Here is a 22,370-nt window from a genome sequence, read left to right as displayed (position 1 = left end):
AAAAGAGAACCTTAAACATGTCTTTGTAAACAGATGACAAATATGCTTTGCTTTTGAAACTGTATATATAAGGCATGCAAGAGTAAAATATATTTGCTTTCAATATTCATGGATATTGTTGGTTGAGTTTTTATTTCCATAGCATATACAACTATAGGAAAAATCTATTATTATTAAGAATATTATAGAATATTTGTCTGAGACACAACTATTTGAAAATCTGGATTCCGAGGGCTCAAAAAAATCGAAATACTGAGAAAATAACATTTAAATTTGTCTAAATTAAGTTCTTAGCAATGCATATTACTAATCAAAATGTTTTGATTTCATAATTTGGGAACTTACATTTATATTTAGTCATTTAACAGACACTTTTCTCAGCGAGGTATTCAGCGATTTAATGACAAGACAGTTTCCACAGGTGGTTTGTCAAACCATCTCACTTGTGTGAAGCACACTTCAAAAATGCACAATGTTCTTATACGAGATGTTGAGTGATTGTAAGAACGTGTCTGGGGTAAACCCATATTACTATTAAATTATATAAAACAGTAGATAGTAATTAAGTTAAAATAAAGTAATATATTCTAATAAAGTCATACATTAATAATAAACAAGGTATAACAATAAATCCATTATAATAAACTAATACTAAAGGTAACTGTTTTTATTTATCTATTTATTTATTTTCTGGTGCAAGTGTTGGTCAACGTGATAGAGAGATGGAAGAGTGTGTTTTCTACAGGTGGTTTGTTAAGCCCACTTACCTTTGTGAGGCACACTCAGAATTGCGTAATTCTTGATTTGATGATATTCGAAAAATCTTGACCAATTCAATATATTTTTGCCTATTGCCAAATAAATACCCCTGCAACATAAGACTGGTTTAATGATCCAGGATCACATATATTCATATTATTATTCCAGAATTACTGTATTTTGAATCCAATTTCAGCAGAGTTGGTGAATAAGACGTTTCTTTTTAAAATATTATGAATTTTTGCTCGCAATTTTTAATGGTAGTGTAGATTTTGTCACTTTTATTTGTTTGTTTATCACTATTGTTATAATAATACATACAAATGTTTTACTATTGATTTAAAAACAGAATATAAAATCATAAATAAATAGTTAAAGGTTTGCAGTATTTTACTGTAACATTAAAATGTGTTATTGTAATTTTGAAAAAAAAATTAATACAGAAATCTGGAAAGTATAGAGATTTTTCTTTTCTTTCTTTTTTTTTTTTTGCTGTATTGCCTAGCCAGACATAAATACAACAGAACCCATTTAAAATATATACGTTGTCATCTATAGTTGACATATTTTTAATGCCATGATCCTGTGCTTCTCACCATGTAGTTGTGAAATGATCAGAATCTGCTGGTGTTATTTTAGGTCTTTCTGAGAACTAGCAGTTGTTAAGGTCTGGATATCTGCACAGCCTTTCCGACCCTTATTAAAGGTCAAGGAGTGTAAAATTACACGGTGTGTGTCCTGAAGAAATCCGTGCAGACACAGTCCCTGTCTGTGAGCCTGTAGTGGGTAAAAAACGAACTCATGAACACCTCAGGAACGGGAGATAATTGATGAAGTTAATTTTAGCTTGACAATTTGAGATCACAGTATGAACACTTTGACACAATTCTGCGGTGAATGTAGAGCTGCAGCGATAATTGAGGGTTTCTGGGTTCAGTCTTGCTGTGGTCAGAGGACAGTAACAACTGGCAAGTCACCGGGTCACAAGATCGGAAATGGGTGTAATATTAGACATTCAGACATTCCTGCCAACTCTTTATAAGCTCCTAACAAAATCAGAGAGTGCTGTGAATAAATGAGCTCTTCCAGTGTTTATGGTGCAGTTTCAAGGTTAGCTTCAAGGTTTACCTGCTTGTGTTAAACAAACACTCCAGGGTCTTAAAAGGGTTTCAGGGTTTCTTCAGAACATTATGACTGATATGGTTATGACAGTGTTGTTGTTGTTGTTGTTGTTGTTGTTGTTGTTGTTGTTGTGGTGGTGGTTGTTGTTGTTGTTGTTGTTGTTGTTGTTGTTGTTAAAATAAAATAAAATAAAATCAAGCTGCAATATAGTAAACTTTATTGAACTTAATAATAAAAGTAATAATAATGGTTGTTGTTGTTGTGGTTCTTCTTCTTCTTCTTGTTATTATTATCATGCAATAGTTATGCAAATAAAAAAAACTATTATTACTTTATCAAAATTTGTTATTATTGTTATGCAAACATGCAAATAAAGTATTATTATTATATTAAATGTATAATATTATAAATAATAACTACTATAATCTATTATTCAGAATTATTGGTATTATTATTAAATATTAATACTAATGTGAAAAAGTTATTAATAAAATATTACATATTTAATTTAAAATATATTATGTTAAACAATATAAACAATAATATATTTAACTATAGCAAATATATATTACTATACAAATATTTTAGAATATGTTATTTTGTTGTTGTTTTTTAAATTATTATTAATATTATTATTTTAAATGTATATTATAAGCAACTACTATAAACAATTGTAAAAATATTTTATAAAATAAATATCTTTTATAAAATAAATATATTTTATAAAATATATTTTATAAAATAAATATTTTATAAAATAATATCTGCACAGATATTATGTTAACATATTATGTTAAACAATATAAACAATAATATATTTAACAATAGCAAATATATATTACTATACAAATATTTTAGAATATGTTATTTTGTTGTTGTTTTTTAAATTATTATTAATATTATTATTTTAAATGTATATTATAAGCAACTACTATAAACAATTGTAAAAATATTTTATAAAATAAATATCTTTTATAAAATAAATATATTTTATAAAATATATTTTATAAAATAAATATTTTATAAAATAATATCTGCACAGATATTATGTTAACATATTATGTTAAACAATATAAACAATAATATATTTAACAATAGCAAATATATATTACTATACAAATATTTTAGATTATGTTATTTTGTTGTTGTTTTTTAAATTATTATTAATATTATTATTTTAAATGTATATTATAAGCAACTACTATAAACAATTGTAAAAATATTTTATAAAATAATATTATTGCTATTCAGAATTATTATATTATCTGAAATATGAATAATATGAAGAAATATATTTTATTTATACAATATTAACTATTAAAATAAAAAACTATTATAATATTCAGAAACAATAACATAATAAATACGCTAATATAAATTTGTATACACTGCTGGGTAAGCTGGCATATCTGTGTGGAGTTTGCATGTTCTTCCCATGTTCGCGTGGGTTTCCTCCGGGTGCTCCGGTTTCCCCCACAGTCCAAAGACATGTGGTACGGGTGAATTGGGTAAGCTAAATTGTCTATAGTGTATGTATGTGAATGAGAGTGTATGGGTGTTACCCAGTGATGGGTTGCAGCCAGAAGGGTATCCGCTGCGTAAAACTTATGCTGGATAAGTTGGCGGTTCATTCCTCTGTGGCGACCCCAGAATAAAAAAGGGACTAAGCCAAAAAGAAAATGAATGGTTGAATGACATATTTATAGTACTAAAATATTAACTATTAAAATAAAAAATATTATTATGAAATTTATAAACAATAATATATCAAACAACATGTAATATAAATTAGTATACACGTGTGTTATTTTGGCGTAGTAGTTTTTTTTTCTCGAAATGCTGTATTAAGTTTTACCTGAAAGGCTAATGAAAGCATTTGGCACAAATATCTTTATCTTTATTTCTTTATCTCCTGTCACCCTCAGACCACCTTCTGTCTTGTGTCTTTACTGTGAGTCTTTAACCTCTCCAACTTTCTCGTCTGTTTCTCCTGCAGGATCTGGTGTCCTTGTTTAACTTCCACAACTACGACAACCTGCGGCACTTCGCCAAGAAGCTGGACCCTCGGCGGGAAGGCGGAGACCAGCGGGTGAGTGCCCTCTTCCATTTCCCCGCCAGCCTTGCCCTCCACGCGTGCCCCATCAATGCGTTACACCACGTCTTATACGAATGACTGCACGTACTCTAATAACATTATGCAAGACCGTCGAGCTGACAATAATGCAGAGAAAGCTTATTTCCACTAAACAAACAAACAGCGCGCCACCTGCTGGAGCGTTTGCGCACCACACGCCTAGTTAGGGAACGTTAATGAAGGGTAGTCGGTTTTCTGTCGTCTCCACGAAAACAAGCATTCATTGAGTTCTGCATGATCTTCCAGTATTGCATGTCCAGTGGCACGTCTTTATTTGACATGATTTATTCAAACGGACTGATTGTTTGCTTTGCTTGCTTGAGTGTGATCAACAGGCCCAGACGGAATCTGTCGACTTTAAAGAAACTTTTAAGATATTCTACCTCATAGCTAAGAATACACACGAATTAGCTAGAGACTGATTAGCTCAAATATTGGAACAGAACACCAAAATAACACATTATAAAAATGTGTATATTGATTTATATCAGCTATTGTTTAATATAATATTGTTTATATATATATATATATATATATATATATATATATATATATATATATATATATATATATATATATATATATATATATATATATTTATTTATTTATTTATATTATATGATATTTTAATAGTTCATATTTTAATAAAAAAAATTATTCATAATCATATTATCATTATTATTATTATTATTATTATTATTAATGTTTCATAATATAATATAATAAATCTGAGAAACAATATTATATTATAACCTCTTTGTATAATAGTTATTATTTGTATTATTATGTATTTAATAATAATGATTAAAAACAACAATAAGATACTACTTTATAAAATATTTGTATACTAATATATATTAGCTATTGTTTAAATATTTTGTTTATAAATATAATAATAGAAATATAAAAAAAATTATTTTAATAGTCCTTTTAATAATCTGGGGTGGCCACAGAAAAATGAACCGCCAACTTATCCAGCATATGTTATTATTATTGGTAGTAGTATTATTCCATAATATAATATAATAATTCTGAATAGCAGAAATATTGTATTATAAAATATTTGTATAGTTATTATTTATATTATTATTTATTTAAAAATAATAATTAAAAACAACAATAACAACACATTATAAAATGGTTGTATTCTAATATATATTAGCTATTGTTTAATGTATTTTTTGTATTGCTTGTAAATATAATAACAGTTTTTATTTTAATAGTTAATTTATTATTTATAAAATATATTTTTTTCATATTATTATTATTATTTCTTATTATTACTAATATTTTAAAATTTTATTCTGAATAGCAATAATATTATGATTGTACATTTAATAATAACAAAAATAATAATAATTAAAAGCAAAACAAAAACTAAATGTAATAATAGTTTTTATTTTATTAGTTATTATTTCTCTTGAGAAAAGTAATAGAAATACAAAAAAGATATAACAAAGCAGTATCAATGACACAAATTGGGGAAAATACTGACTGTCGGTATACTTATTAAAAATAATATTAATCAAATATATTGCATTGCCTTCTGTGAAATTTGTATTATTTTTTTTACATTTTTCCTTGAAGTGCTGTTTACCATAGCAAAGACATTTACCACAGTATTTACCATTATATTCTTGTAATAGTATTATTTAAATTTATAAAGCCTTATTGCTTTTAGTTTGGCTGAAATTAAACAAAAATATATTTTAAAACTGCTATTGATTGGCTACAGAACAAAGCACTTTTGAAATGAATTATTAGAAATGAGTAATTAAAAGTTAAAAGTTAAACTAGAAAGATATTGAGAAGAACAATTGCCAGTAAAGTCAACAAAGTTACCCAAACTCTGCTGTTTTACACTATCTGTTAAACTTCTGGTTAAGCAACAATTAATTGGGACATAATTATTACTATGCGTATTATTAAACGATAGTATTTTAATAGCAAGTTAAACTCCCGCTTCAATGTGTACAACAAGAAACAAAAAGAAGGAGCCTTATTACCCTGGAAAAGAATGTCTGATTTCATCAATTACATCAGGTTTTTACATTTTTCTTGTGCTTGAATGTTAAAGTGACCCTACTATGAATGATCAGTCACTGATATGCCCCCCCCCATCGTTTTTGCAATAAATAACTAAAAAGAAATCATCTATCATATTGAGAAATACTTTAAAGAGCACTTAACCTGACAGTTTTTGTTTAGTTTTAAAAGAATGATAATTTTACAAGAGGGCTAATAATTTTGACCAGCTTTATATGACATCGCACAGATTCAGTGTGGGCCTGGTCGTCTGTTAATAATCAATGATTGCTGCAACTCAAACAAGGCATGTGCAATTCCTTTTGTGTTGTTGTTGTGTCTTTTTTTTCTTTTATATGTAAGTTTTTTTCCATTTGTGTGTGAATATGAAGGCTCTCTGCAACAGTGTGTTTGTTTTTACCGACTCTGAAATTTCCTCACGAGTCACCATACAGTATTGAACAGTTCGAAAGTCTCAAAAACTTTCCCTCGAGCCCCCTTCAAAAACACACTAATCTGTTCTCTGTGTTGCTCAACACAGCAGCACACCTTCGGACCGATGGATTACGAGAGCCTTCAGAAAGAGCTGGCTCTCAAAGACACTATGTGGACTAAAGTGTCGCCCACTGAGTGCAATGAGGACAGCTCCACTACTGTAGTCTATAGGATGGAGACTGTTGGAGATGGCAACTAATACGGACCAGACGCATCTCATTCACAAGCATATATTTATGTAAATTAACAGTTATTTATTGTCACTGGTTCTCATTCGGGTCACGTTTGTATGATTCTTCACTATATAGGGTCAATGTATTATATCTCTCTCTCTCTATTGGTGAATATGAATGACTCTGGATATAGTTCTTATGCCTTGGCTTATGCCTAAAAGAGGTTTATTCTTCTCTTGGCTTAGTTGCGGTTTGATTTATTGGGGCTTTTTTCACTCGGTAAGTGTTTTAAGTGGAGTTGAGGATTGGCTGCTGAACAGAGACGGCTGGTGCTTGTGTTTTGCACTGTGATTGGTTGAATGTTGTGGTCATGCGTTAATAAACGTGTCTTAAGTGAGGCCTTAAACTACGATCAGATTAATTTTCTCTGAAATGTACTGCAGTAGTAGGAAGCATTGAAATGTTGAGTTAAGCTATAAGGGTGACCTTTGTTTGAAAAATGTGGATGTTTATATTAAAAAATGGTAAAAATACTTGGTTATTAATCAAAAATACTCTATCTGACTTGTTTGATGTTTTAAATCTTCTGAATGACAATGTGGGATAGTTCACCCAAGAAAGAAGACATTTTGAAGAATGTCTTAGTAGCCATGACTTACAAATGTATTTGTTTGAAGAAAATTCATGCAGCTCTTTCCCCCATGATGTTTAAAGCCATCAAAGATGATATAATTAGATATAATATTCTTAAGAAGTTTCCATCAAACTTTAGCACAGTATTTTAAGTTTTATTTTAACCTTTCTGAAAAAAAAACTTTATTTACTTATTTGATTTGATTTATTTTATTTTATACCAAAAATCACTTATTTTACTTCATTTTAATTTACTTAATTTTACTGCAAATTTGAATGATGCATTGTTCATTTGCATGTTGTTATTTATTCAAAATATAAAAAGTAAAATTTAAAAAAATATAAAATAATACAAAACCACAAGTCAATTTAATATTTTTGTATGTTGACAAATTATCAGTGTCAACTCAATCAATTGTATTAAAAATTCATGGCAGTGCTAAAGCTAGGCCCACACACACTAGTGATTTCAGGACAAAAACCTGAAATTTTACCTATTAGTAAAAATGCACACCATTACAGTCAGTTATGTTCGCTTATATTTATTCCTTACATTTTTTCAAACCTGCTACTTCTGGGTTTGCACATATTTAAACCAAATTTGAGTTGAAAAGACACAACTTTTTTAAAAGAGTAAACAAATCACAAAATCACAAATCAATAATACACTTTAAAAAAAAATATGACGTAAAGTCATAACAACAAATGTTTTTATATTCCTTTAACTCATTTTAATCAGTTAATCAACATTTTTTTTGTTATATTTAGTTTTAGTATTTAACTATTTTAGTTTTATTTTTCATATCAGTTTGACTAATGTTAAGTCAAGATGACTAGAAAAATGAATTAGATTCAGCTAAAGAATTTAAGGAAGCTAGATTTTTACTACAATCCAAGTCTTCCCTTCTAGAAAAACCACATCAGCATCACAATAAGTGTCGTTAAAATCACACATGGAACGTTTTAAATGAAAAAATAATCATTTAACCACTTTTGTTTTTAATTTACATGAAAATGTTTCCAAACTGTGAAGCTCACATGGTTTTCCTGCAAGGATTTAAAGTCACAGGGACCACCTTTATGGCTGTTGTTAGACATTGGCAGTTTACCATCATCTGTTTTTCCATTGAAAAGTGCTGCATGAAGGTTCAAACGTGATGTACAGTACAGCATGAAGGTTGCCTGCATTATTCCCTTAGGGCATAGCTTGTATTCACCGAGTCCAAAAGTAAGGTGAAAAGGACTCGTCCGTTTGTTCTGGTGTTCTGAATTAGTTATTCATTTTTCGATCAGTCACGGTGCATTGCTGCTGAATTGACTGTGTGTCCTGAGAGAGTTTGCCTGCATCACAGAGCTCCAGTAGTCCCGCTCAGCAGCCAGCTCAAACCTGCTGTCTGTCACACCCATCCACAAGCTGAAAAAGCATCAGCAATGTTACAAACCTTGCCCTTAGGTTCATTTCTGTCTGTGTATCCTCATATATATCATCACTAGAGACATATATGCACTTTCTTAACCAGTTCAGAATGTTGGTTTATATCAAATTAAGCTTCGATTAGATGCTGAGGATGTTTTGAAGTGTTTTTTTAATTATTATTTGTGTGCACATGTATTCATTCTATTTTTTGCATATGGCTTTCACGAGCTGGTGTATATTTGCTGACATTTTTCTGGGTTTTGTTGCTTATTTTTTGTGATTTGTCTGTGTTTTGTATTATTCTTCTGCTTCAGTCATTGGTTGTTTCTCATGCTTCACTGACAGCTTTAAAGGTGGATTTGAGGAAGCGGCTCAATCTGATTACTTGAACTGTCCAGACTCTAACATAAAGCTTTCATCAGAGTATTTCATCACTCATGATATGTCTGTTCATTTTCTCATGTATTTATGTCACATTTGTTCTGGTCTTCTTTTTTGTATTATTAATAAATGTGTTTAATCTCATACCATTATTACCTGAAATCAGTTGTTTTTCTTTTGTTGCCGTTTTGTGGTTTGGGAAATGATGAAAGCGCATGCTCCTTCATCATTTCATTTGTTTGTCCTTTTTTTTGTATTCAGGAGCGGCATTGCTTTACTTAAAGGGATAGTTCACCCAAAATTAAACTAGTGGTTCTTAATGTATATCTTTCTTCTGTTGAACCAAGGGCAGCACGATGGCGCAGTGGGTAGCAATTTCGCTTCACAGCAAGAAGGTCGCTGGTTCGAGCCTTTGCGTGGTCAGTTGGCATTTCTGTGTGGAGTTTTTATGTTATCCCCTTGTTTTGCGTGAGTTTTCTCTGGGTGCTTTGGTTTTCCCCACAAATCCAAAGATATGCGGTACAGGTGAATTGGGTAAGCTAAATTGGCCATAGTATAAGTGTGTGAATGAGAGTGTATGGGTGTTTTCCAGTGATGGGTTGCAGTGGGAAGGGCATCCGCTGCGTAAAACATATGCTGGATAAGTTGGCGGTTCATTCCTTTGTGGCGCACCCTGATGAATAAAGGAACTAAGCCGAAAAGAAAATGAGTGAATGAATGGTGTAAACCGACAGCCATAGACCCAGATCATATTGAAATCAATGGCTGCTTTTTCCCCAAACATTCTTCAAAATATCTTCTTTTGTGTTCACCAGAAGGAAGAAACTCAAAAAGATTAGTAACAAATGGAGGAGGATGATTAAATTATGACAGAATTTTCCATTTTTGGTGAACTGTCGCTTTAAGTTTGACTCATGGGCATGCTAAACCCTCCTGATCACAAAAGCTATAATAGCAAATATTGCTATTTAAAAAAGAATACGGGCATGTATTAATGTTTTGTAATATCATTTTATGATATTCAATGATTTTTTTAAATTAATTTTTATATATTTGTATATATATATATTTTAGTATTAAAAATAATATTGTTAAATTATTATTTTTATTTTAATGCTTTATTATAAATATTTTGTTTTATAAAAATATTTTTATATTTATTTTAATATTTTACATTGATGAAATAAATTTTAACTAATATGTTATAATATTCAATTATTTTCTAATGCATTCTAAAATTTTATATTAATATATTATACTTAAAATTTTGTTTGTAACATTTTAACATTTGTATATTTCTATTATAAATAAATATTGTTTTATGATAAAAAATAATTAATATTTTTGAATATTAATTTTAATATTTGAAATTGATGAAATGTTATTTATATGCAGTTGTTTTCAGTAGCACTCTACTAAAAGGTCTGTTAGGTAACATTACTTTTGTATGAGCAAATTAGCTGCATGATTCTGGGCAAAATGAGAATCACAAGTTTATTTGCTTAAAATCAAGATCAAATAAAAAAGAAAAAAAGGGTTAATACGAGTAGGCTATTATTACTGTTATTTCTCAAACATATGGTAAAACAAAAATGATAATATGAGGCCTATGTGTAGGTCTACTGTTGGTTAAAATGCTCAATTATGTATAGACTTTGAATGGTGGGCTTAAACAGACTTTAAACTTGTCCTGGTCGTTAATGCACAGTAAAGTGATGACATCAGAATACAATTCATAATTCTAAAATTAAATGATTATGGTCGAGACTTATACTTGTCATTTGTCATTGACAACATTATTAGACCATTTTGGTAAAATGAGACCTTTTTCATTATCAGATTCCCTCTTGCATTATATTTAACATTATATAGGCTGGAGTAGTTATAGTGACACTGTTAAACATTTAGATTCAATTGCTTGTCGTAATCATAACTCTAAAATAAGATATGATCATTTAAATGATGTGCATGCCGGTTTCACTTTTATTGGTGAGTGCGCTCATGTCATGACTGCCGTCACTGAGAAATAAAAACACACACACAAATAATACTTCCCATGCGGCTCCCAAACGATTGCTCAGTAAAACAAACTGAACGTTGTTGTTTAAAACTTTATTACCTGTTATCACAGCCTGTGCAGGTTTTGTTTACTAAAGTAGACATCATTTGCGTGCACGCGTGTCCTCACGGTAGTAAACAAACAGTGCGTCAGCTTATGTGCAATTTCGCGGCCGCCACTCCGTCATTATATAGACAGAAATTACATTTTGGGGTGAACTATACCTTATAAATGCAGTATGTGACATTTATAACACTATTTGGAAATGTCCATGTTGCTGAGCAATGTATATAAAACAATGTGAAGATTGTGCTTCCGCCTTTATGCTTCTCCCGAACTTGAAAATATGAATGGCTGAATCATACAACAGACTTAAGATCGTGTGTAGGGTTGAGTCGAGATCACAATCTTTTTTCGGTTAATCGGGCAACCCAAGAGCAAATACATATTTATAGCAGCAAAAGTCAGTCCAAGGCACTCGAAGAATGTGGAAAAATATTAAAAAGCCTTTCTTGACATGGCTATTCCATAAAACTGCACATACTGTGTGCGTTTCGGCAAACTCTTGCTTTCATTAGACTTCATTTTTCCACACTTTTCAAGTGCCTTGGACTGACTTTTGCTGTTTGTTCTGATGAATCCCTTATTCGAACAGCACATACACATTCTTCAAGCTACCCCTGAGCTCCTTTTGTTTGATTTACCCTATTTTTAGCATTTGCAGCATTTAAAAACGTTAGTTAATAGACACGCAGCTCTTCGTACCTAAATAATATTCGCTAATGTATTATTCCTTCCAACATTTTTGGACTTTCTTCTCTCTAAGACTAAATCAATAAAATGTAATTAATTATTATTACTAATATTTATTCATAATTTTTCTTCGCTAGAAATTAAATCTAAATAAGTATTGATGAAATAGGTTCATTCTGAAAGCCTGATAGAAAAATAATATCACTGAACATCATTTTCATAAATGTACTAGTTGCTTTGACTTTATTTCTATGAAACTGTATGCCATTTCTTTTCTCTATCCATCTGCTCAATGTGAACATATACTTGTATTACATGTTCATTCAAATGCAATAAATGCTGATAAACATTGTAACCTGATACATAAATGCACAACTTTCTTTCATTCTCACAACTTTCAACAGAGCCATGGTGATTATAACCTTCAAAATGACCTTTGAGCAGTTTTAAACCTTCCTGTTTGCCTCCAGAAATTAACATGCGCATTTCTGGAGACTGATAATTATACATTAGCATACACAAATAGTGCTCTGAGATCCTATTTAGGACATTACATGTAATTAGACTGATAAAGATTATATAATGGCATATAATCTATGCCATTTTCTCCCACTGTGTGAAAAATGCAGTGTTTGTGGGAGGAGAAAACACTTCATATTTACTTTAAAACATGTATCCACCTTATTTTGAAGTCAACCGTTCATAAGTCAGTCATCCATACAGTAAAGACTTGGGGGAGAAAGTTGTTATAGGGAAATACCGAGAAGATATTAAAGTTTAACATACTGTAAGGTCCTGTAAAACTCTTTAAATGGGTTTATAATTAGGTGCAGTAAAACATTGTGGTAAGAAATAACTAGTTTGCAGCTAAAAATAACTGGAACATTATATTTACCAAAGATGTGTCTGCTCATAATTTTCATATAACCATTTTTGTTAGTTTTTTTACATGCTTTTTGAATGTTTATTGTTAAATATTTATTGTTGTATAAGAAAAGAAAGACCCACCACCCCAACCCAAACTGACAAAGTCCAGGATTTGACCCCTATGAATGAACTCATTTGTCCCATTTTTAACTAAAGGCTTTAAGCCAAAGAAGGCTTTAAGACTAATTTATTGACAATTAAAGACAGGTTTTTAAATAAAATTCTAACTGATAAAATGAGCTGGCCAATTTTTTATTTGTCTATAGGCTACAGATTTAATTTAAAGCAAGTTTTAAGGGCACCTATGATGAAAACCATCTTTTATAAGCTGTTTGGACATAACTGTGTGTAGATATAGTGTGTCTACAGTCACATTGGGGTAATATAAACACATTAAGTCTTTGTTTTTAAATTTTGTTATGTTAAAATAGGATCCAGATCCCTCCTTTTTTTGAGGCTGCCTGCAATGTAATGTATGAGTGTGGTATCTCCGCCCACTGAATTTATCGACAGCCCTGTATTAACATGTCTCTGTAGTAACGCATATAATCATATCAACAAGACAGGACGTGCGCACAGCAACCGGGATGAAAAGATTTGTTCAGCTCTCTGTGATCATCAATCATCATCAAATGTGATCAAGAATGAGTTTCACAAGTTTAAAATGTTTTAAAACAGTGCATGTTTGTAATAAATTATAGTGATTTCAGCTTTAGGTTATCACCACTGCTGCATATTACATTATAAAAGAAGACGCTTCAATCACGATTTTTGGATGTTAAATCAGGTTTATTTTGTACATTAACACAACGGATATTCATACAGCGGTGGATATTAATGTGTATTTTGTCACATTTGCTCTGAAAAAAACAGTGTAAAGTTAAACGCACGCTGTGTGTGTGTGTGTGTATGTATCTGTGAATTTTGTTATGGGATTGTGTGACTCATCGTTGCAACTCCACAACAAATTCATCAAATAATAATTGTTGCAAAAGTTCTTACTCTTGTATTTCTCACAAACATGATGTGAGATCTGCTTTCTTCATGTCTGGAGAACTATAATTAAAGGCACAGGCATTCAAAACGGCTACATTGTGTTTAAAGCAGAACATTCCAATATTCTGAAGACTATAATAAATAATCTGATGGGTGTTTCGAGCTGAAACTTTACAGACACATTCTGGAGACACAAAAGACTTATCTTAAATCTTGAAAAAGGGTTAAATAGGTGCCCTTTAAACCTCACTCCTGATTAGGGAATTGAATGATAATAGATTTGTATTTTAAAGATAAGGATTATTTCATATTTCTTTATTTTCATAACATTTTTTACAGTGCTATTAACAGTTTACAGTTTAAATATTTACATTGTAAATATTTTTTTTGTGGTGAAATATTATGGTAAGCACTTTGACAAAATTGTTGGAAATATTTTAATTGCATTAAAAAACATGGTCATAATCACTATCTAAGCTAACCTAGCAAAGATTAGTGCTTAAAAGACACAAAAATGCAGCATTTGAAGAAGTGAATAACTGCAAAAAGGTGCAATTTTTAAGATAAAAAAGCCACCCATTTTAATAGACCAGCTATACGCCTAAATAAGTTTGATAAAAAGAAAGCAATGTGTCACTACAAGCTATTTATGCAAGTTTAGCATAAGAATGACTTAGATATGAATGAAAAACTTGATATTTTCAATGTTCAATATTCACATTTTCCTGACAGAAAAACACATCATAGCGTTGTCAATTTTATAATTGACCATTTTTTTTGTCAATTGTGTTGTTTCAAAATGTATGTATCAATATGTGTCATATTATTATTTGACCAACTGAGAGTTCATTTTGACTGATGATTTTGTCTGATTTGTGACTTTTTTTTGTACAAACTAAGTGTTTAGAAAGGAGAGCTACTCTGCTGACTTACCGAGGGCTCAGTTTGGAAGTCTGCTGTTGCCCTCTAGTGGTGTCTCGTGCCTGTACTTGCTTTTACACAGTTTTTAAACAAGTCTGTTGCATGTTTGTTTTTTGCATGGCTTGCTTGGTTTATTTATATAATCAGATGCTGATTCAAATCAAATTCATCCTGCTTTTAAAGCAAATTAAACCTTTTATTTTGATTGAAACCTATTTATTTATTATTTATTATAATATTAATTGTTATTTATTATTATTATCATTATGGTCAAATCTGCACACAAAATAGTGAGTCAAATATAGGGTTTAAAAGAACTCAGTTGAAGATTATGGTGATGATACTGATGATGTTTTATTAGAAATATTAGAATTTTATTTTATTATGAATTATTATTTAATTATGTTTAAATTATTGTTTAAAATATTTTTTTACAATACACAATCATTATAAAAAACTTCTAATAAATAATTGTATATAACATTGGTAGGAATGCAGTACATTTAATTATTTTACAGTCTTTTACATTAATAGGTAAACTTTTTGTTTAAATGCTGATTATTTAAATTTCTGTTAATCAAAATATCATAACAACATGATAGTAATAAACAAACAATTGAGAAGCAAGTCTGCATATTAGAAATATTTCTCGATTCAGTGTTTGCTCTTTACCTCATACATTTCAGTGAAGGAGCTATCGGAGACTCTGGAGATCGTGGTGGTTTCTGCCAACCCTCTGTCCAGTAATATTGTTAATAACTTGTTTCTGTTCCACAAAGGCTCTTTTGTATGATTGCAGGTGAAGTCTGTCATCAACCTGCTGTTTGCTGCTTACACCGGCGATGTTTCTGCTCTGAGGAGGTATGAACACTTCAATTGAGCTAAATTCGCACATTCGGACTTTCTACTTATTATTATTTTCAGAAAAGTATTATTTGCATATTATCAATAGGGAAATCATATTATCAGCCAAAAACTATCATAACATATAACAAACAAATCAAACAAAATGCTGTTTTTCTCCCCTAAGCACTTATTATGAGGTCACTGTCGCCATCTTGTGGCGGAACATCAACTGTCACTTCCTTTGGTCTGCTAAGACAGGCTGATGGCAGTTGATGCACTGATAGCGATGCTCAGAAATTATTAATATTTAAAAATAGACACTTTCCTTATAAATAAATTGCATAGTTGCAATCTAAATAACTAAATTCTCAACTAAAAAAGCCTCAAAAGTACATTATGTTGTCAAACTGTAGAGTGCTGCAATATTTGTCAAACTGTAGAGTGTCCTCTGCTTGTTGCTGTATGTGGGTGGAGTAATACAAAAGGATAAAGGGTGAAGAGGCTGTACAAGTGCTGTCATTTGCAGAATATCGCACAACTATTAGCCAATCAGATTCAAAAAACAGACAGAACTTTGGTATAAATGTGAATATAAAACAAACTTTACCTCAATAGCATATCACCGTCGTCAACTCTACTTCTTCCACTTCTACATCTTTATAAACAGTGTGTGTTTGTGTGTGCAGGTTTGCTCTGTCCTCGGTGGATATGGAGCAGCGTGATTATGACTCCAGGACAGCTCTGCACGTCGCAGCCGCTGAGGGTACAAACACTCACTTACACGCTCACTTCCACACTTATTATGGACCGAAAATCCATTAACGTCTGTTTTTAATTGTAATCAAAAGGAGACAAACAGAAGTTGGTTTGCGTTTATATTTTGACACCTAACAGCGCCACTTAGTGGTCAGAGGCGGTACTAATCCTGCATGTTAGCAATTAGCAGCAGGGTTATTAGCTATTTGTGTATAGCCCTTGTGTACCGTTCAGATTTACTACTCTTTCATTATGTTGTGGATGTTTTTGCCAGCCATTTTTCACGAGGAAACGTAAGTATTTTACGTTTTGTCAGTTTAGTGGAGTTCAGTCGTACGAAAATGTACGTTTTTAAAAAGGAGGCGCCACCACAAACGTCATTGGGTGATGAGCAAATCATACTAAATTGTACAAATTAGATTGTACGAATTCATACGAATTAGCCACTAAATCAAAAAGTTACGAATTGCTGTGAGATTGTTTTTGATTTCATTCACCATCAAATCTGAAACCATATAATCGTGCATTCTTGATTGTTGGTGGTTTTCCATGTCTGGAAGAGGTCAAATGTGTATTTTTTTTTTTTTTTACTGTTTTACTGTTATATGTAGTAAAACAATAGTATGACAATACTATTGTTAGTATAACAGTATAATAGTATAACAATACTATGTTTACAGTGTTCTGATAACTGAGCTGATATTTAAGAATATTTAATAACTAGCAAAATGTCAAAAACAGACAACAAAATGACTAATTGATTTGATTTGATTTGATTTGATTTCAGGACACATCGAGGTTGTGCGTTTTCTGCTCGAGGCCTGCAAGGTCAATCCTGCACCCAAAGACAGGTAAACAAACACACATTTTCAATTTCAGATATTGAGTTCACTATTTTTATTTAGAAAGTACCGTAAGTTACTTGAAGATGAAAGTATTATTCAGGTGAAACAATCCCCTTTGTGTGTGGAAGATGCTTTTATTTTATTCTTTAAACGCATTTTTATATTGAATGCACATTTATTTGTACATCTATATCTGAAAATATCTTATAATTAAAATTTGCATAATACAATTGTTCATGTTTTATACTTCCCATAGCATAAATCTTTAACATTGTTAAAAGTTGTAAGTGTACAATAATTATATTTATTTTAAATATTTATTTTGCAATAGAATTTACCCTTCGCTAAGCCCCGCCCTCCTTAGGTACTGTTGTTACGCCTGTCAAGCTTTTGTGCCTGGCATGTCTATTATAATGTGTATGCGCCGGTGTCAGACATTGTCAGGGATATAATTAGTCATTTTTGGCAAACAGGTAAGATATCTGAGAAGCCAGACAAAAAAGTACTGCAGTATGCATAACAGGGGTATACTCACAACATAATACGCAGATTAGAAAATAATTTCATCTAAATTGAAGCTAGGTGAGCCTAGCCGACTCATACGCTGACCATTCATCAGCTCAGTTCATGCAGAGCAGGAGAGGTGACTTTTAAAATATTCGAACAATAACAAGTTACACCGATAGTCTAATAGATAATTGTTGTGCAAGGAAATATACCGTTACTAACCGATGAGGAAACACACATGGACAGGTCTTCGACATACTTCATTCATAGAAAGAACAGACAGAAAAATTGATGGATTTGTGATAAATTTTAGCATCATTAATCCATAACAATGTACAGTAACTATAACTGTCAGTATGTTTGTGTGCTTTTTATCCAGTTTCTATTCTAATTTGCAGTTAAGTGGAGGAAATAAATAAATTAAAACGCAAATCAAAGTATAAATAGCAGAAGTTAACAAGTAGATTTTCTCTACCAGCAAATATTAATCAGACACCAAATATAAAAGCAGACACTAAAGACCATGTAGCACAAGCTCTGTGATTGGTCGGCTTGGTTGCGCTGACGAGTCTGGGCAGGACCAAGAGCCACGCTAGTGGCGCAAGTTCGATGGAGTGACTGTTTATAAGTGTGGAGTGCCGTGAAGGAGCTCCGGATGTCAAGTTTTGTTTTGTGTTTACCTCATGGTTAAAGTTGTTGCACGTCCGCCGGTTCCTGCCTCAAAATGAGCGAGTTTGAGCCACTTGTACATTCAGGAAGTGTTCAGGAAAAACTAAACACCAGCAAAGAAACTCGACACAGAGGAACATTTAACAGCTCACTGCCAACTAGCGTTTCAGAAGTGTTAATGCAAAGCAACAGAGACAGCGCGCAGAAGTGTAAATGCACAGCTACGCGCTTTGCATGCGCTGTTGGTTATGCCGGTCACTTGACGCAGAAGTATAAACCAGGCTTAACCTGCTATAATGTCATCACCAATGACTAAATCTCTAAAAGATAGACAAAAACATCAGTGAATTGTCGCTCTGACATGGACATGAGGCTTATAAATGACTGAAAAACAGCTGCGGGTGAATTTTATTGATCGCAAGTGCTCAGATTGTCATCAAATCTCAGTTTTGTTCTGTTGACTTGGAATCCAAATATTTGTAGCTTGAAGCAGATGGAAATATGACTGCTATTAATATGACTACTATGATGAAGGCTTAAACGGAGCATTGCTCATAATATCAAGCGAAAAAAACGAAGAAAAAGACAGTTGTGAAACATAACCTGCTTTGTATTTTTGTAGGAAACACAGTTTAGATCTTTTTAGGGTAAGAGGTGTGCGAGTCGTCGGTCTATCACTGAATGTGTCAGGGATATCGAAAACAAAACTTAATTCCACTTCTTTAGCACCTCTCACAGAGCTTGATCCACGCTGGCATTTCTCCCCTTGGGTTTTAGGTTTTAAAAAGGGAAAAAATTCCACCACCCTGTCCAAACTTTTAGGATACCGGGTGTCAGACTTGTACAATTCATATGCCCAACGCTTTGGCTTTTTTTCCTCGCTCAAAAGCTTGACAGAGCCCCTGTGCGTAGCTACGGTTGCTAAGCCATTGGTGGGTGGCGGTTTTTGGGTGTGGCTTAGCGAAGGGTCAATTAGTTATTTATTTCCATTCGTTTTACTGTTTAATAATTGTGACATCTAAATGTAATACATATATTTTTAAATTCTCTTAACATAAATGTCTAAAACTATCAAAAGAGTTGTAATTATTTTTAATGATTGTATTGTAATGTTTAAGGTCAAATAAATATATAATTTAGTTATTTGTATTTTATAGTTCAGTTCTATAAAAATAGTAATTTAAATTTCTGTGCTAAAAAGATGTGTGTAAAATAATCAAATAATTATTTTAAATATTTATTTTGCGTAAGAGTTGTGTCAAAATAGTCATGTATTTTCATCTGTGTTACTCCTTAGTAATTGTGACATTGTTTTATATATTTTTATATTAAAAATGATACATTATAATACAATTCAGCTTTTACAATCTAGATTATTAGATCAAAGCAGCTTAACATAAAAGTTGTAGTAAATTTAAACTGTGTCCGTCCAGTTTTCAGAGTTTAAGTTTAATTTTCAATGTTAAAAGTTCAAACACTGAAGAGCAAATCCATTGATGCGCAGCTCCACAATAGTAGTAAATACTAGTAAAGGCTAATAATATAGGGGGTATTTTTGAGTAATGAATATATTTTAAACTTCTCATAACATTAATCTCTAAAATTGTAAATATTTCTTTTGTAATGTACCATTGTAAGGTTAAAGGAATATTTAAATTTTAATTATTTGTATTATATAGTGCAGTACTATTACAATAGTAATACATTTCATCATTTTTATATTTACTATGTATTAAAATAATTGAATATTTTATTTTTATTAGCATTTTTAAATGAATCAAATGTCTGGAGGAATTGTAGAAATAAAATGGCATTTAAAATAGGAGACTAAGCCAAAGGAAAATAAACTTATGAATAAATAAAAGAGCATTTCTGTCCTCCAGGTGGGGCAACACACCAATGGATGAGGCGAAACATTTTGGTCATCAGGAGGTGCAGGCGCTCCTGCAGGAGTTCAACAGTAAGTACAACCCTACCATCAATCCTGTGGCAGATAAAGAGACCACTGAGAAAAACCTGGACGGGATGCTGGAGACGTAACCATTTCCACCCGCAGAGGACGCTCTTCTGTTCCCCAGCAGACCTTTACAACATCAGTGTACTTTTTTTATTTGACGTGGTTTCCGGTAGTTTTATAGGCTTTTGTGAGCTTTTTCCTCATCTGCAAAGTAAGTGTGCGAGTAAAGATGTTGTTTATGCTGTAAATGTATTTCAAACAGTTGATTTAGCTGTGGGAGTGAATGACGTGTTCATAATACTGTACCTGTGTTTTCCTGAGGGCGAACAGTAAACTGGTTTATGGAGTGTAGAATGACACCAGACAAGCTCCATGAAATACTTTTCATTTGAGAAATTTTTTGTAAAACCCAGGATAAAGGGTGACCATCATCACTAATTTATTATTATTAAATGTTTAAATAGGGAGGAACATGATGCGATGCTTTCCCCAACAATGACAACATACACACACACACACATATGTATATATACAGCTATGGGGGAAAATTATGTAACCACTTGAAAATTGGTCCGTTTGTTTAGATTTATTTGGCATGGGTTTGAGTAATGTGTTAATACAGGTTTTATTCTATAAAGGCTTGATAACATTTCTTCCACATCTTTGTATCTGTCTCTCTGTTACTATATCTGAGAGGTTTTTGTTAGCTGTGATTTCACCAAATATGAATTTCTTAACTCTTCTAAAGGGAAAAAAGGGCATTGTGTTGTTGAAAATTGATATAAACAAATCTGAAAAAATAGTCAAAAATGCTCTTAGTGACAACACTTTTATTTTACATTTGGAAATAATGTCATTAGTAGTTTAAAGAAAATTTAAAATACACTTACACATAACTTTAAAATTAATAACTATAAATTGTAAATCCAGAAAAAAAAAGAATTTTAAAGTGTTTTCCCCTCCATAGCTGTATATATATGTATCAGTTTTCTGAAATCTTTGGATAAATATGTGACCCTGGATCACAAAACCCAGTCTTTAGTTACAACATTTTTTGGAAAAGGTAAATACACATTGTTTGGCTCAAAATTATTATTAATTTTTTTTTTCATCTTTTATGTAATTTATTTTAGGATAATTAAGTAAAGACCGTGTTCCATGAAGATATTTTGTAAATGTTCTACTGAGAAATATGTATGTATTTGTCTTTATTTGTCTTATTTGTTTTAATTTGACTAGAATAAAAGCAGTTTTAATTTTTTAAACACCATTTTAGGGACAAAATTATCAGCTATTTTTTTCGATAGTCTACATAACAAACCATCGTTATACAATAACTTGCCTAATTACCCTAACCTGCCTAGTTAACCTAATTAACCTAGTTAAGCCTTTAAATGTCACTTTAAGCTGTATAGAAGTGTCTTGAAAAATATCTAGTCAAATATTATTTCCTGTCATCATGGCAAAGATAAAATAAATCAGTTATTAGAGATGAGTTATTAAAACTATTATGTTTAGCAATGTGTTGAAAAAAAAAAATCTTTCTGTGAACAGAAATTGGGGAACAAAAAAAACAAGTGGTCTGATAATTCAGGGGGGCTAATAATTCTGACTTCAACTGTATATATACATATATATATATATATATATATATATATATATATATATATATATATATATATATGAATGATTGGTAAAATGCATTGCTAAGCACTTCATTTAAACAGCTTTTAAGGTGATTTTCTCAATATCAAAAATTTTCGAACCCTCAGATTTTCAAATAGTCGAATCTCAATCAAATATTGTCCTATCCTAACAAACCATACACCAATGAAAAGCTTATAGATTCATGCATAAGTCTTATCTCACACTTATGACTGGTTTTGTTGTCCAGGGTCACATATTATCATTTCTATTTTCCGAAAAACAATTAATATATGTGTTTATTTTTGTAATACTGAGCAGCAACAGTGACATTATATCTTGTTTACATCC

The 22,370-nt window shown here is 31.2% G+C and overlaps 1 protein-coding gene across 14 annotated transcripts in view; it reads left to right on the top strand.

The window, feature by feature from the left end:
- glsb (glutaminase b) overlaps positions 1-21,695 on the top strand; it is an 85,455-nt gene extending 63,760 nt beyond the window's left edge. For 5 of the 14 annotated variants that reach the window (XM_087268263.1, XM_087268258.1, XM_087268267.1 and 2 more), the window contains 5 exons: positions 3,878-3,970; positions 15,595-15,656; positions 16,328-16,404; positions 17,185-17,248; positions 20,302-21,695. In XM_087268263.1, coding sequence (XP_087124389.1) covers positions 3,878-3,970; positions 15,595-15,656; positions 16,328-16,404; positions 17,185-17,248; positions 20,302-20,458 — 453 coding nt within the window. In that variant the 3' untranslated portion in view covers positions 20,459-21,695. Of the gene's footprint in view, positions 1-3,877; positions 3,971-6,581; positions 9,292-15,594; positions 15,657-16,327; positions 16,405-17,184; positions 17,249-20,301 lie in introns of those variants that run through there. The other 9 variants (XR_015499788.1, XR_015499789.1, XR_015499787.1 and 6 more) reach the window with 3 other exon arrangements.
- The last annotated feature ends 675 nt before the right edge of the window (positions 21,696-22,370 follow it).

The sequence above is a fragment of the Danio rerio genome, chromosome 9, assembly GCF_052040795.2.
Source record: "Danio rerio strain M-AB ecotype USA chromosome 9, GRCz13ab, whole genome shotgun sequence".
Taxonomy (NCBI): domain Eukaryota; kingdom Metazoa; phylum Chordata; class Actinopteri; order Cypriniformes; family Danionidae; genus Danio; species Danio rerio.
This window is presented reverse-complemented; position numbering and strand designations above follow the sequence as displayed.